Source organism: Eptatretus burgeri, chromosome 2 (assembly GCF_056783735.1).
Source record: "Eptatretus burgeri isolate ZD-2024b chromosome 2, Ebu_testis_v1, whole genome shotgun sequence".
NCBI lineage: Eukaryota > Metazoa > Chordata > Myxini > Myxiniformes > Myxinidae > Eptatretus > Eptatretus burgeri.
The window spans coordinates 11354676-11370041 of record NC_140962.1 but is presented as its reverse complement, the minus strand read 5'-3'; the positions used below and the strand labels follow the sequence as shown (position 1 = coordinate 11370041).

The 15366-nt window shown below is 40.7% G+C and overlaps 1 protein-coding gene and 1 long non-coding RNA gene across 6 annotated transcripts in view; one reads left to right on the top strand and one right to left on the bottom strand.

Annotated features, from left to right (window-relative positions):
• The window catches only part of LOC147031424 (uncharacterized), a 50032-nt gene extending 45779 nt beyond the window's left edge, over window positions 1–4253 (top strand). The window contains exon 3 of the long non-coding RNA XR_015053016.1: window positions 3279–4253. This is a non-coding gene — a long non-coding RNA (uncharacterized LOC147031424). The remainder of the gene's footprint in view (window positions 1–3278) is intronic.
• The window catches only part of FERMT2 (FERM domain containing kindlin 2), a 175464-nt gene that overhangs the window by 36818 nt on the left and 123280 nt on the right, over window positions 1–15366 (bottom strand). For all 5 annotated transcript variants that reach the window (XM_085862897.1, XM_085862887.1, XM_085862872.1 and 2 more), the window contains 2 exons: window positions 11355–11461; window positions 3255–3476 (listed from right to left, as the gene is read on the bottom strand). In XM_085862897.1, coding sequence (XP_085719023.1) covers window positions 3255–3476; window positions 11355–11461 — 329 coding nt within the window. The remainder of the gene's footprint in view (window positions 1–3254; window positions 3477–11354; window positions 11462–15366) is intronic.

Sequence of the window (15366 nt, the reverse complement as noted above, 5' to 3'; positions counted from 1 at the left end):
GGGCGGAGGCATGTTGTACAGCTCGAGCCACGTTGGCGCACACGGAGCAGGCGCGTTGGCCATGGTCTGGCGCTCAGCTGATTAATTTTTGGTGGCGATTGGCCTTGACCTTCATGGTTAGCGCCTGAGGTCAAACATATTTGACCCAAAGGTCAAATTTTCAAGTTTTAGAAACCATATCGTGTAGTACCTCAAATTGAACACCTCAATGAGTGCTTTCTATATATGTCAAGCTTGAGACATTATGACATCATTTGGTGACGTTATGAGGCAAACGCATATTTTTCATGGTTACTCTGTTGAACGATTCTCATCGGAATCTCTCGTAGGCAGATATTCCTCAAGGAGTCGCTCCTGGTGGAGAGCAGCTCTGTTCACCTCAGTGTTACCTTAAAGAACTCACACGTGGTCACCTTTTGGCAAGATACGGGTCACCCTGCGGGTGATATTGGTTTATTATTATTTTCGGGTTAGGTCTACTCTGCGTCCGTTTTTATAAGTTGCTTGTTATTGCTGCACCACACCTCTCTCCCCTATCTCTGCACAACATACCCCAATATATCTCTTGATCGTACCACATACCTTTCCTTGCCCATTGTTAATAAATTATTATTAGAAATGTTCCCTGCTCGTTTTTGTCTTTTCCTTCATTGGTCCAGCATGGTCCAAATCCTAGCTTATCTGGGACTTAATTCACAACAATCCGTTCCTTTTAGCCGGTACGTCCTTGGCAGTGTCGTTTGGCTGCATCCGATCCGGTAAAGTGATCCGGTCCTGCAGAGTGAACCAGTTCGGACAAGGCGTACCGAGGGCATGTTCCCCAGTAATTAAATCACGTGGTTATTTTTAGGTAACCGGATTAACTAGACGGAGGACCCTAAGTCACGTGGTTGAATTATTGGCGTCCACGGTCAGTTAAGTGACCCATCGGGTCACGGAATTATCCGTGTGTGACGGCCTACAATTCCGGGGAGTCTGGTGGGCGCCGAGATAGCTTCCCCCCCTTCGTGGTCTTCTCACCCGACCCCCGTCCTGCAACAATATTATCTATATTATTTACACTTCAAGGACTGGCCTCCTATATCCACCACCACTGATATTAATTCAGCTTGTGAATTCTTCCACAGAAACCTGCTCTCTCTTATGTACAGATGCATCCCACCTCGTCTTCAATTATCTTACCTATCCTGCTGCTCTTGGTACTTTGAATCCAGTGTGAGGCAGTTGCTTTAAAACAACTTGTGTTCTCCTCCTGGAAGGCAAATCTGACTGAAGGCAACCTCAGATCATTCCACAAAGTCCGCAACAAGTGTGTGTCCACTCTCAGGAGAGCCAGAAAAAAACATCTGTCCAATCTCACAAATGAGCTTTCATAACTTCTCTCTCTCTTCTAAAACCTGGTGGCACCTTGTCACGTCTGTCTCTGGTGTATGCTCCCCTTGCAACAGTAATACATATGTATATATATATATATATATATATATATATATATATATATATATATATATATATATATATATATATATATATATATATATATATATATATATATATATATGTTGATGCTCATTAGGGTGTTCCAAAAAAATGAAAGTTTGATTTTTGCTGCTCCCTGATTTTGCCTTTGTTCCAATACCCCATAAGAACTTATAGGTCAAAAATGAACAAAATTCCATGATATTTAGGGGTTTCTCAAGTTGACACAATTATGTCTATTATGGAGAGGGCATTTTGCACTGCAATATCAAAAAGCTCATCTTGGTCTCCTTGAAAAAAACTTCTTTCATCCTATATGACTGCTGTGGTTTTTGAAAATATCAAACAACCATATTAATTGTGAAGTGTACGGCGTTGTGCATATTCGACGGCAAGTTGTCAGTTACAGTTTGGCAAATTTCAACAATATTGTGCCAACTTGAGGAACCCCTAAACATCCTCCAATCTGCTTCATATTTCGTGTGTATGTTTCTACTGTCAAATGGAACAAAGGCACACCCAGGGAGCATGAATATTCATACTTTTATTTTTTTACCCCCCTATTATGAAGCACCCTAATGCTCATGGAAGAGCAGACAACGGCAAGCTGCACAGGATCAACACACAAAATGGTGCAAAGTGAAAACAGTGGGACAACAAACAGATGCGCCACAGGCCAAATCTAAGAATTTCAGAAGGGTAACATGAGAGTCTGAACAAGTGTGGGAAAGGTAATTAATTCGTGGAAATGTGAGTGATAGTGAAGTCGCAGCACTTTTCAAGTTATATGGAAAGACAAGCTTTTGAGAATGTTGTGAGTTTTTATTTTGACCAAATGGACAATCATCTTATTGACGGTGAAGACAACAGAGTTAAAGCATGGCCATGTGTGACCAAAGAAAGGGAAAGAAGCAACAAAATGACCAAAAGTCAAATAATAATAGTAACAATAATAATAATAATAATAATTTTAAAACATAGTGGAGTCTCCCAATGTGTTTTTTGTGCTTGTGGTTTATGAGTCTGAGCTAATGTACAAGGAGGGCATTAATAAAATATGCTTCGACAATGCAGAGGTTGAAATCAATTAATTCTGGCATAATGATCCTTTTATAAAAGTAGAAAGTAAAGGGACAATAACAAGCCCATAGTCATAAATAATGACCTCCTTTAAACAACAATGAGTGGATTAACATCACATAGCTCTTGTACCCAACCAGCTCATGAATGAGCCAGCTGGGTTTTGAAGGACAAACAAATGGTGACAGTGCAATCATCCTTAAATCAAAGTCCACTTCTGAAAGCTTAAAATCCAGTTCTTTAATACTGCTACCTTCAGCTGGATTTGAACTTTTGAACTCACAACCACTCAGATGCCAGCCCAGTGTCCTCCCTAATAAGCCACCAGAAAGGTTACATCAAAATAGATAGATAGCTCCATTTAAAAAAAAAAAAGGAAAGAAAGAAAGAAATTGATCATTGTTAGGACCCTTCAAGATTGGAGAATTCAATGCTGAAGTTATCACACTGGAAAAATAAATATATAAATAAAAATAGCCTGAGTAATTTTGTTTTATAGCAATCAACGAATTTGTCTAATATCTTATCGATAATAATATAACTGCCACCGAGTTTCTACCGATGGCTTTAACACAAAAACATCTCGTTCTCCACATTCACACGAGGAGTCTTTTCTAATTTGCTTTAATTTACTCATCGATTGCAGATTGATGCAGTTTTAGTGGTGCCACGTTAGTGTGCGGTGGTGTTTTCCTTACCTGCTTGGCCTTGTATTTTTTTAGGTAGCGTGGTGAGACGAGTGCATCAGGGCCAATGTCTGGCAGGTTGATCTGCGGTTCGAAATGGGATTCCGTACTGATACTCTGCATCTTGAGGAACGACAGGATGTTTTGAACTTCACTACTGTATGAGCTGTCAGCCATGGTACGGCCCTTCGAAGCCAGACGGCATGCAGCCAACCATTCTGCATATTGTTTCTCCTGCACGTCATCACAAAGTGGTCTCAATACTTCATATACACTGCAACTTTAACAGATACAACATGTGAAAACACGTTTCAGAAAGAGTCCTGGATGTTCAATTGATCATGGAAACAGTGATTGCTGGAAATAATCTCTAGAGTTGACCAACACCTTAACTCACACGACACGATCAAATGCAATCCATCTTCATATTTATCCGAGAAGCAAGGCCAGACTGGAGTTAAACAAAATGAGGAAAATTGATTCACAAAGCACAAAACAATGCTCCACTCCTTACTAAACACCAAAACACAATGAACCTTTATGATGCAATGCAAAAGTTGATCTAATGTCACCCCATTTTAAAGAAGGCCGCTCTGAGATATCAGGATGGCATTGAACGTGACGTGGAATTGGAACCATTACAAATTTGGGGTTGATGCGCATTTGAACCAAGTAATTTCCATCAAAAGGAGAACTTGTGACGTCACATATAAATTATATAATAACCGTTCTGAACACAGCACATTCGTGATTTAAAAAAAAAAAGTTTTTAAGCTGAGGAAATCTGCTTCTGATGTAACAAAGTCATGGTGAACATTGACAAAGAGGTATTTACAAAAAAAAAAAACAATCATTACTCTGCACAATCAGCACTCGTTAAACTGCATGAAGCGGTCACGACGGCTTCAAGGTCCACACAATCAGAAAATCATGTTTGGTTCAATGAATAGATACAGCTTCACTTAACAATGAATTGTTGTTTTGTTCTTGAATAAATATCTTGTATGGTGATTGGCCCAGCCCCCCCCCCCAAAAAAATACGGTGATGCATTTACATCATATATCATGTGACCCACTACGTCATCTCCAGAATACCTTTGCTTCAGGCCTTGTGTTTACTTGCGGCCTACATACACTCTGAAAAACTCTGAACTCTGAAAAAGTACCGAGAATGCAAGTTAGCTGTATTGTTGCTGGTTATAACAATGCATCCAAAGATGGTGTGAATATGCATCTTTTTCCAAAAGATCCAGCTGTAAGGAAACTTGGAATACCAAGGTAAAACTGACCAGAGGAAAGTGGCATGGCCGAACTGCTTCAATCGTCATTTGCAGCGCCCATTTTGAAGATAATTTGGACGACACCGGCCTGTATACCCAGCTTGGGAGGAGTAAAATTAAAGCAACTGAAAGCCAACGCGATCCCCACGATCATTAGAGATAATTCTAATAGAATAGAGAAGAAGAAAATAGACAGAGCAGCAGGAGGAGGAGATTGGGACCATATTCTGTACAGAGCGTTGGTGCTGCTTAAGCAGTCTCCTTGGCTATTGGACACAATCCTGGACGGGTCGCCACTCCGACACTGGATATCAGCAAGCTGGCACTCATTTTGTGGATCTTGGAAGGATGACAGGCTGAGTCAACCCCACCTGGTATTTATTCAACAGCTGAGCGGGATTTGAACTCAGGACCCGAGGATCCAAAGCCCACCACCCTAACCATTAAGCCAACACCAGGCATAAAATGGACAGGGGGGGGGGGTGTATGTCAAAGCATTACAGAGTGTTACCAGGGAGGGGGGGGGAGTGTTTCCAGTGCTGTCACATAATGCTAATTAATCAATCAATGACAACTTTGTTCCAGGCACCCTTTATTTAAAGATACAAGTATTTAATGATACGTGTGTTCAACACATTCATGATAAAAGCAAATCACTTGATTTAAATTCCATCATTGTTATTTCCACAGACACTTAATCTCATTTAAAAATGAAACCGATTGAACATATTTAGGAACTATTACATCACTGCAGAGCGATTAGTCCGATGACGATGACGTCATTGCAGGGATTCTAACTGCTGGTGGTCTTATTGACAGGACATTGTAATGTCTTTACTTTTTCAAATAATGTATGTAGTAACTGAAAAAAACAACGGGATGAATAGCATCTTGGGATTAAGGTATGAAATCGGGGGAGAGGGGGATGTCTTCATCGAGCGTTATGTAATATTTTAGGGGGTTTCTGTTGAAGAGTATTGGAGCATTACAAGGGGGTTGGGGGGGGGGTGTCGGATTTTGGGGGAAAAAATGCATTACATAATTTTTGAATGGCCCCAAAGCACGAGAACCTGAGGGTAAGTTGTGTTTTGTGTTGTTGTTTTTTTTTTTAAACCAGCCTCCAGAACAACAAAACCAACAAATAACGTTGAATATAAACAAATGAATACAAACATTCACAACTTGAATGCAGGGAGTCGTACAAAGAAAAAGGAAACCGAGAATTACCAAGGAGTGAATTCAGACGAGCCATGAAGGACTGGTCCATCCAAAAAAAGGAAAACAAATCAGACAATGGCAATTATTTCACCACTAAATATAGACGAGCTCCAGTAAAAGCTTCTACACATATCCACCCCTGGGGGTACCGGATTCTATGCCCCAACCCTCAAACTACGGATCTGGATCTGCTCCCGGGCTCCATGACTGATTTTGATACTTTCATGTTGATTGTACGTATTTTCTTCAAAAAGTTTCAGAAGTTCGTTCAAAATTAAACAAACGGACATTGTTTGTATTTCTACTTGTTATCGGCATCAACGTACATTTATGTACATACAATACACAGTACTGTTGCACCGGCGGTTGTGCAGTTATGTTGAATCAATGTTAATTAACATTAACTTATTGTACATCACTCACTCACTACATGTACACACATACATTGTAAGGATAGTCCACTTGGGAGATGAGTTGGTTTGGTAACAAGAACAAGCCAAATAGACTTTGGTTCAGGTCCAAATCCAGGTCCGGCCTATCAGTGGGATACAAAACCCTACCCCTAACGATTAAATCTGGCAGAGGCTCTACTACTGAGTGCTCTACTGAGTGCCATTCTAGTTACTACAAGAATTAGAGAAGTGTTACATCAATATACCACGAAGCTCCACATTTCCCACGTTCTAGCTCGATGATGCGAGTTGTGGCGGCCATTACCGTTTGTGTGCTCAGACTATTGTACATTGTACTGGTGATGACGACACACAGATGACACAATGACCATGGTGGTTTTCTGGAATTATTCTGGGCGGTACCCATCTTACCAAATTTGTTACTTGTTAGTTTGTTAGCTAACCCTAACCCTAACAAATTGGTGGTACCTGTACCCATCAGATTATGGCTGGTGTTGGCTTAATGGCCGGAGTGGTGGGCTTGGGATCCGAGGGTCCTGAGTTCAAATCCTGATTTTTCTGTTGAATTAATACCAGGTGGGGTTGACTCAGCCCGTCATCCTTCTGAGCTCGGCAAAAAAAAGAGTGCCAGCTCGCTGGTATCCTGCGTCAGAGTGGTGACCCGTCCATGATTGTGCCCAATAGCCCAGGAGACTGCTTAAGCAGCACCAATGCTCTGCACAGAGTAGGGTCCCGATGGATTGATGGACCCATCAGGTTTGGTTTTTTTTAACGTTCACACCTCAAAAAATTATTAGAATTACAAACCATGTTCAGTTCTTTGTTTATTCCTTAAAAATTAATTTCATCACATCAACAAAAAAAAAACGTTTTTAATTTCTGATTTTGTGGCCCTTCAAGGAATTTCAGACTTCATCAAAATGGGAAACAAATTATACTTAAGTGTAAAAGGCGAGTAAATGTTAAAGGGAATGTAGTCGGCCTATGTGTTTTTGTTTTTCTTCTATCGATGTAAATCAATCGGTCCATCGATCAAGAAAACATTTCAGTTAAATTAGTGCAATGGCACAAGTCAGGAGGCTGTAATCAGCATTTTTCTCTCTTTGCCAACAGACTTTCACTCTTTTCTGTTTGCAAGCGGAAGGTACGTAATAATTCTCGCAAGTCGCTTCAGGGTATCATGTATTGATTTTGGGTTTTTTTTTCCTTCGATTTACAGAATTTGGGAGGTATATGCATTATAAGCATCTTATACAGATGTCTAGTCTAGGCATCCAGCTTTGACTGTGAGAGGAAAACCAGGTGTGACTTTCTGGAAGAACGCGTGTGACCTGGGTAGGAGGAGGTATGGTTGGACGGAGGGACGAGAGGGCAGAAGTGAGACAAAAGAAAAGCAAGTTTACAAACCTGTCAGTTGTGGTTGAGAAACAGACCCTGGGACTCAACCTTCTACCAGGAGATAGCGATAATGTGAAAAGCCATGGACTCGATCACCTTCAGAGGAGCAAGATGGGAAGCAGTTGTAGCAGGACAGAGTGGGATGTCATACGTAGTACTTTAGTTGATGGCCTTTTATATATCTCTATCTCTATCTCTATCTCTATCTCTATCTCTATCTCTATCTCTATCTCTCTCTCTCTCTCTCTCTCTCTCTCTCTCTCCGTGGCTCACAATGGACTGGATTCTGCAGAAAATATCGAAGCATCTGCGAGCTTTTGAGGCTCGCTTGCAAATATGATCTCTTAAGACAATGACAGATAGAGAGGTCTCGGAGGTCCAGGGAATGCACCTCTTTCTTACAAGGTGTTGTCTGCAGATAAGTAAACTGAATGTTTCGACGGCTGATCCTTAAGGAGGATCAGAGTTGTTTTTTGGGGGGAATTTGGGAATTTGGGACTTGGAATTTTCCTGTGTTGAACGACAATCTAGGTTGCTAATCAAAAGTTTCCCTTCCTTCCTTCCCACTGAGATTTGCCAGTTGGGATGCTGTGGCAGACTGCCTCTCACAAGTGTGGTACTCTGTTCTCAACAGGATGATTAACCAGCAGAATGGCTGAGATAATTTCTCAGGGAAGCACGGAAGTCATTGTTGGTGACAAAGAGGAAGGATGGTGCAAAAATGCTGCCATTAGGCACAGAAAATCACGACACGGAACACCATTGCTTTGACCAACAAAGCAACCCATTGCTTCTGCTCATGGAGAAAAAACTGGCTAGCTATTAAAGAAGGGCCACTTGAATATCACTGGCAGATAAGTTGAGAAGTTCTCCTGGGTGGCAGAAAATATCAAAGGATTGAGAGACATCCCTAACCTTTCATTTGAAATTTAGAATATCCAATCCTCGTTGAGTTAAAAGAAACAACATGTCCATCGTCGAATAGCCATGTATTGTGAAAGCCAAACTGATCATAAGAGGTTTAAGAGAGTTGGAAAACAAATAATGCCTGAAGTTCTGCAGTGGTGGCAGACTCCATCACTTTTAAGTATTATGGGAGAAAGCTGAACAGTCCTGAGGTTGAGTAGATCAGACTTGGAACTCTTTTTGTGATTATAGGAGTGACATTGGAAGATTTCCAAGATCCAGGCAGGTGATCATCGAAAAAAGACATGGAGAGGAACAAGCAATGAAGAGAGAATAGGGCTGAAGCACAGTCTCTCATGATTAAAGCATCAATACTGTTGGGTCCAATTACCATGGAGGTTTCAAGATTGACGAGAAACTTCTTCAGTGAGAGAGAAATCCAGGATTGCATGGAACCTGTGATTGGGGAAAGGGTGGAAATTGGAAGGCAGAGATTGAGGACCTTGGCCCCCTCAGCAAAGGCAAAATTATGTGACTGATTCGGCATTTTCAAATGCAGCGTCTAACATGACTCCACCCTTTCGGAGTTAAGTTGTGGAAGGCAAATGCGTACCAGTGACAGTGTGACCAGCTGCCACCAGAATATGGGGGAATATGATAGGTTTGACATTATATGGCATCAGATGAGCTTGACGTTGGGCTGACTCATCCTCGGACAGATATACACTGGTTGCAGGCTATGCAAATGGAGTCTAAGTTTCCATCAGCTGGGTTTGTTTTCCAGGTGGAGAACACAAGGTACATTTTGCCAATTATCTCACCACATGCATCAGCTCATTCGGGTTGGGACGTCGAATAAGGCAGTTGGAGGCATCAAATGATGAATTGGTGAAGGAGAGAGAGAGAGAGCAAAGAGAAAGTTGAGGTTGGAATCAAAGGAATTGTCAATGCCAGGAACCGACGAGTAGATTATGGACCAGTCTGACAGGGGTTCAGCAGATTGCAGGATGGATCAATCTGCTTTGCTCAACTGCCACAAATGTTGGCACCTTAGCACCTCCATGAAGACCACAAAGGAGATAGACGCTTTCACAAAGATATGATGAGAACAACCAAGTGGAACAGGGGAGGAGCAGGACATGTACAAGTTAGGCATTGTCAGGTTTAATAGAGATTGGCTGACACTTGGAGAGATGTGATGGAAAAAAATAAAAAAAAAAACAGACCGAGCAAGGGTTAGAAGGCCTCAGCTGCAATATTGTGTACTGTAGTTTGAGGACTGACTCCCAGCCAGCTGGCACCATGGCAATCAAAGTCTCCATAGATTACAAAGTAAAAACTCCAGTGGGAGGATATCAAAGATTTCATGTTTCAGGAAAGGGCCTCACAGCTCGAGTTATCACAGCTGGGAGTGGATGGTAAACCACCCACATGAAGAGGAGTTGCATATATAATTCAACATTAGAGAACGAGTAATTAAGCTATAATCTCCATTTTTTTTCTCCTCTACCAAACGACTTCTCATCCATCCATCACTTTTTGGCTCTTCTGCATCGTGATATAGATCAAGCGTGAAACAGTCACTTGCACACAAGTGCACTCTTTCGACCTGGGTATTCCAATGTCACTTAAAGTTCCTGGATGGCTTCATTTTTATCTGTTGTTATCAATCTGATTTGTCTGCCTGTTGTTGGCTTAGTGGTTAGGGGGGCTGACTTGGGATCCAAGGGTCCTGAGTTTGAGCCCTGTTGACCGCTGAATTAATACTAGGTGGAGTTGACTCAACCCGTCATCCTTCTGAGGTCGGCAAAATGCGTACCAGTGCACTGGTAATAGGGACACTGCATCAGCAGCATAGCCGCGTCCCGAACCAATGATGCAACCAGCAGCCATAAGGTTGCACTCGAAAGAAAGAAGGAATCTGATTTGTGGAGGATTGAAAAAAACAAGAAACCCAAAACAACGTCCTGCTGTTCAACTTCACAGAAACATCATTGAAGCTCACTGTCTCTCAATCAGAGCAATGCATCGTTGAGATACATTTTTAGAACTACGTCATTCTAGGAGAGTCTCGGTTTGGGAGGTATTTGGGAAAGATTGAAAAACCTGTCACCATGTTGAAATTCTGTGCAAAGTTTGTATTTCTAAACAAAGTTGTACACAATGATTTTGAACTTGACTCCCATCGGAATAAAATGATTTATAATCGTGATACAAATCAGCACTCAGAAGTGACCGGTGTTGTGGCACATGACCTTTTAGGGAAAATTACACAAACGAAGAGCGACCAGATGGAGAAAACATATAAATATGAACAAACTGCTTTGTCATTTCAAAATATGTTCGAGCCCACAACAACAATAGCGATGAACAAAGGGATCAAAGTATGAAATATCCGTCAAAAGGGAACGTTTCCCCTTGGTATGTCATTGAAGTTGACAAGTTGACACTCCAATGCAAACTAGAGTGGCTCAAAATGTCTCTACAGAAATAGGATGACAGCATAAGTAGGACAGTGTCCAAGATTAGCTAACTCACCGTAATGGGTAAAGCATGCTTGGGAAACATCTGATAATTTCTGTGCAGACAGTGCGTCCCGATTAAATAATAACCAGCTGCTGTTGTGTGCTCTACGCTGGGTGAGTGAAGCAGCATAGCCTAGCCTTTTTGGCTCCTGTAGTCCTAGGAGAGCAATTTAGGTTGTGGTGAGGTTGGATGTGAGCACATTGCATAGACTATAGAGTATACATGTTTCCACAGTTTAGGCATGCAGAGATGCTGCAAAGATCATCAATCATGCGGAATCCAACAAACCTAGAAGTACTCAATGTCTCCCACCATCATTGTGAAAGTGTAGCTCATTTTGTGTAAATACTTAGAGATAGTCACAAACTTACATGGTCACACCGCAACCATATCTCACTCATTCCATCTGGAACTGGCACCAATAACTTGATGTTGAACTTCTGGGCAGATATATTGACATCTGGTGTCACTTCACAGCCTGGGTGACAACAGCAGAGATGAGAAATCAGCTCCACAGAGCTCTATGTGATAAAAAAAAAGCATCGTAATCAACAAATGCATGAAAGCATTTTCAGTACCATACATTCATTATCGTGCGCTCGTGAAGCAAAAAGCAGAGTTATGTCATCGGTAGTGTATGTACGTATGTCATACGTCGTACGTGTCTGCATTTTGTTAAGAGCGTGGATTGAAAACCATTCAACGGAGGAAATTTAAACTTTACCACATGTGACATGACCATGTGATATAGTGCTCACTCTTTTGAGGTCAACATTGGACAAATGTCAACATAGGCCACATTTCTAAAATTCTCAATTTTCATCCAATTGACTATAAATTTGAAAAGGATTTGCATATCAATTCACTGAATTCAACCAGCAACTATTTTTGAGGTCAACATAGGCCAAAAGGTCAAAATCGACTGAATTTCTAAAATTGTCAATTTTCATCTGATTGACTTGAAATTTGGACAGCATTTTCATATCCGCTCAATGAATTCAACCACCACAATTATTTTTGAGGACAACATAAGCCAAAAATTAAACATAGGCCAAATTTCAGAAATCCTAAATTTTTATCCGATTGACTAGAAATTTGAAGACGATTTGCAAATAAAGTCACTGGATTCAACCACCAACTATTTTTGAGTTCAACACAGGCCAAAAGGTCAAAATCGATCAAATATTTTAATGATCAATTTTTATCCGATTGACTTGAAATTTTGAAGAGAATTTGCACATTTGGTCATTGAATTCAACTACCAATTATTTTGAGGTCAACATAGGCCAGAAGAATTGGCAACATAGGCCAACATAGGCTGTGGAGACGGTGGAGACACCGTCTCCACAGTCTGTACCTATGTACCAAATATTAAACGTGAAAGTTGAAAACTTTGGGAGTTAGAGTGCGGACAGGAACGGATGGAAAACAGCATCTTGGTTGCCATGGCAACCACTTTAGATGACGAACGTATGTCGCGACACACCGTCTCCGCAGTCTGTACCTATGTACCAAATATGAAACGTGAAAGTTGAAAACTTTGGGAGTTAGAGTGCGGACAGGAACGGATGGAAAACAGCATCTTGGTTGCCATGGCAACCACTTTAGATGACGAACGTATGTCGCGACACACCGTCTCCGCAGTCTGTACCTATGTACCAAATATGAAACGTGAAAGTTGAAAACTTTGGGAGTTAGAGTGCGGACAGGAACGGACAGACAGACAGACAGACAGACAGAGAGACAGACAGACAGACAGACAGACAGACAGACAGACAGACAGACAGACAGACAGACAGACAGACAGACGGATGACCGGTATCACATTATACGCCCCGACATGTATACCGTCGTGCCCCCAGAATCCGAATGCCCCATTGTTTGAGCAAATTGAAATCCGAACAATTTTTTCGAGAAAATTTTGCCCTAAAAACCGAACACATTTTCGAAAACCGAACACAACGTGGCGTTCATGTTTGTTCACGTGTCTCCCCCACCTGTTCGACGCACATCTTCGCGCTTTTTTCATTCAGTTCGTCGGTGGAAGTACTCGTGAAAGCATCTCTCGTGTGTCGATCGCTAATTTACCTCGTGTTTTCACCTTGATTTGCGCATTTTTTTTCAAATATCACCCTTGTGCATTCACCATGTCACCCAAGAAGAGCAGTGAAGCAAATAGGAGTAAGAGGAAGTCCGTGAGAACGACAATTGAGTTGAAGAAAGAACTTATCGCTAAGCATGAGAACGGTACACGTGTGTCTGATCTCGCTGCCATGTTCAAGCTGCCGAAATCGACCGTGTGTAGGATTCTGAAAAATAAAGAAGCAATAAAAGCGCGAAAACCCATCGTGAAGCGAACTCATTCAATGAAACCTCTGACGAATCGGCTTTAACGAACTCAACGTTTTTTTCGCGAGCATGGCAGTGACGCCATGCTGCGTCACCCAATCGCTTCACCTCTTGATTCTCTCCCGTGGAACTGTGCGGTGAAAACGGCACGTTTGTGTCTCCACAGAGTGTACTGGGATATAAAACACCATTTGGTGCTTCATGGTTAATTACATACCTCCACCAGGCTGAACAGTTTAGGTTTTAGATCCAAATGGCCACTGATAGGCCGGAGCTGCATCCAGACCTGATGGAAGAAGCGACAACCCTCCTGCTCATCCCCCAGGTTTGGAATGAGATTCATGACTCAGAAAAGGTCATTTACTCATCTTGTTTTACCTTAAACATGGGTAATTTCAGTTGAAAGTGTCTTGAAAGTGGGTTTTCTTGGGGTCCAGGAACGGATTAATTCACTTTCCATTATTTCTTATTGGGAAAATAGTTTTGGAATCCGAACTTTTTGGAATCCAAACTGCCTCTTGGAACGAATTAAATTCGGATTCTGGGGGCACCACTGTATCGGGCGTATAAAAAATAGTGTGGTAGATAAAAACATTAGAAAGGAAAAAATAACTTGCACCAAAAATTTTAACATTTTCACGCTCACGCTGACGCTGACGCTCACGCCAGGGGTATCGCTATAGCTCTGTTCTTCAAACATGCGAGCTAAAAATTATCATTATGTGTCACATGGTCTGGCAGCCATACTGGTTCGAAGAGGAAATCTTTTGAAAATTTTCGTAGGAGAAACCACTTAACCGATCAATACAAAATTTAACTAATTGATCAACTCAACTACCCATGGGAAATATGGTTTGATAAAGATGACATCATCGGTCACATGGTCTAGCAGCCATATTGGATCAAAGAAAAAAAACAACCTGAAAAAAATAACAGTTGCTTCACACCAAGTCCTTCTCAAGACTGTGCAGGGTATGTATTCTCTGAATACTATCTAGTTTTCCATTGTGTTGACCCCTAGTAATAACCATACATTCATGAAAGCAAATTAGATCCTGTGTTGTAACTATAGAAACTATTATTATTGGAGTTTCACATGCACATGAACAAACACCAATAAATAAATAAATAAATAAATAAATAAACTTTACGATTCCATGATAACCTCTCATGAATGACAGAATTTTGATTCAAAAATTAAATTATTGTGCTGCACCTCGTAAGGACATATGTAATGTAATATGGCATTGGGGGGGGACTCCAGAAAGATGAGAAAGGGTGAGGGGGGGCAAAAGGAATGAGAAAAGGGGCTAAAAGGGATGAGAAAGGGGGCCCAAAATGGATGACGAAGGGATGAGAAGGGGTACCGAAAGATAGAAATATTAAATTTTGAACAATAATTTGTTATTAAATGGTTATAAACTGTCTGGAATTTTAAAATAACTGAAAAACTATACCAATTAGTGAAACAAAATTACAGTATTTAATAGAAAATATATATATATATATATATATATATATATATATATATATATATATATATATATATATATATATATATATATATATATATATATATATATATACTGTATATATTTCAGGTAAGAATAAGGAGCAGTGGCTTTACAAAATAGATAGTCTATTTGTGTGAATATGTATTGTAACTTTATATTGAAAGGGAAACTATCATAATTTGTTTCTAAATGTTATCATTTAGTCACAATTAAAATAATTAGTACTTCACATCTGTATTTACGGAAATATACCATGATGCAGCCAATGCAGCTTTGGCGTATTTTTTGGTATATGTGTGTGTCTACATGTGAGCCTATGATGTGTACCTGTGACAATGTATGTGAACATGCATGCTTTAAAGTCTCGGCCAAGATTGGCTGTCACATTTGTTAGGTTTCTCATCCTCTAAGACGTTAGTCATTCCATTTAATTGGTTAATCAGTCACATTTTATATTTCCATGAAAGTTTTGCAAACTTCGATGTTGTAAGCAACAACAAAAAAAAACTTATAATAAAAT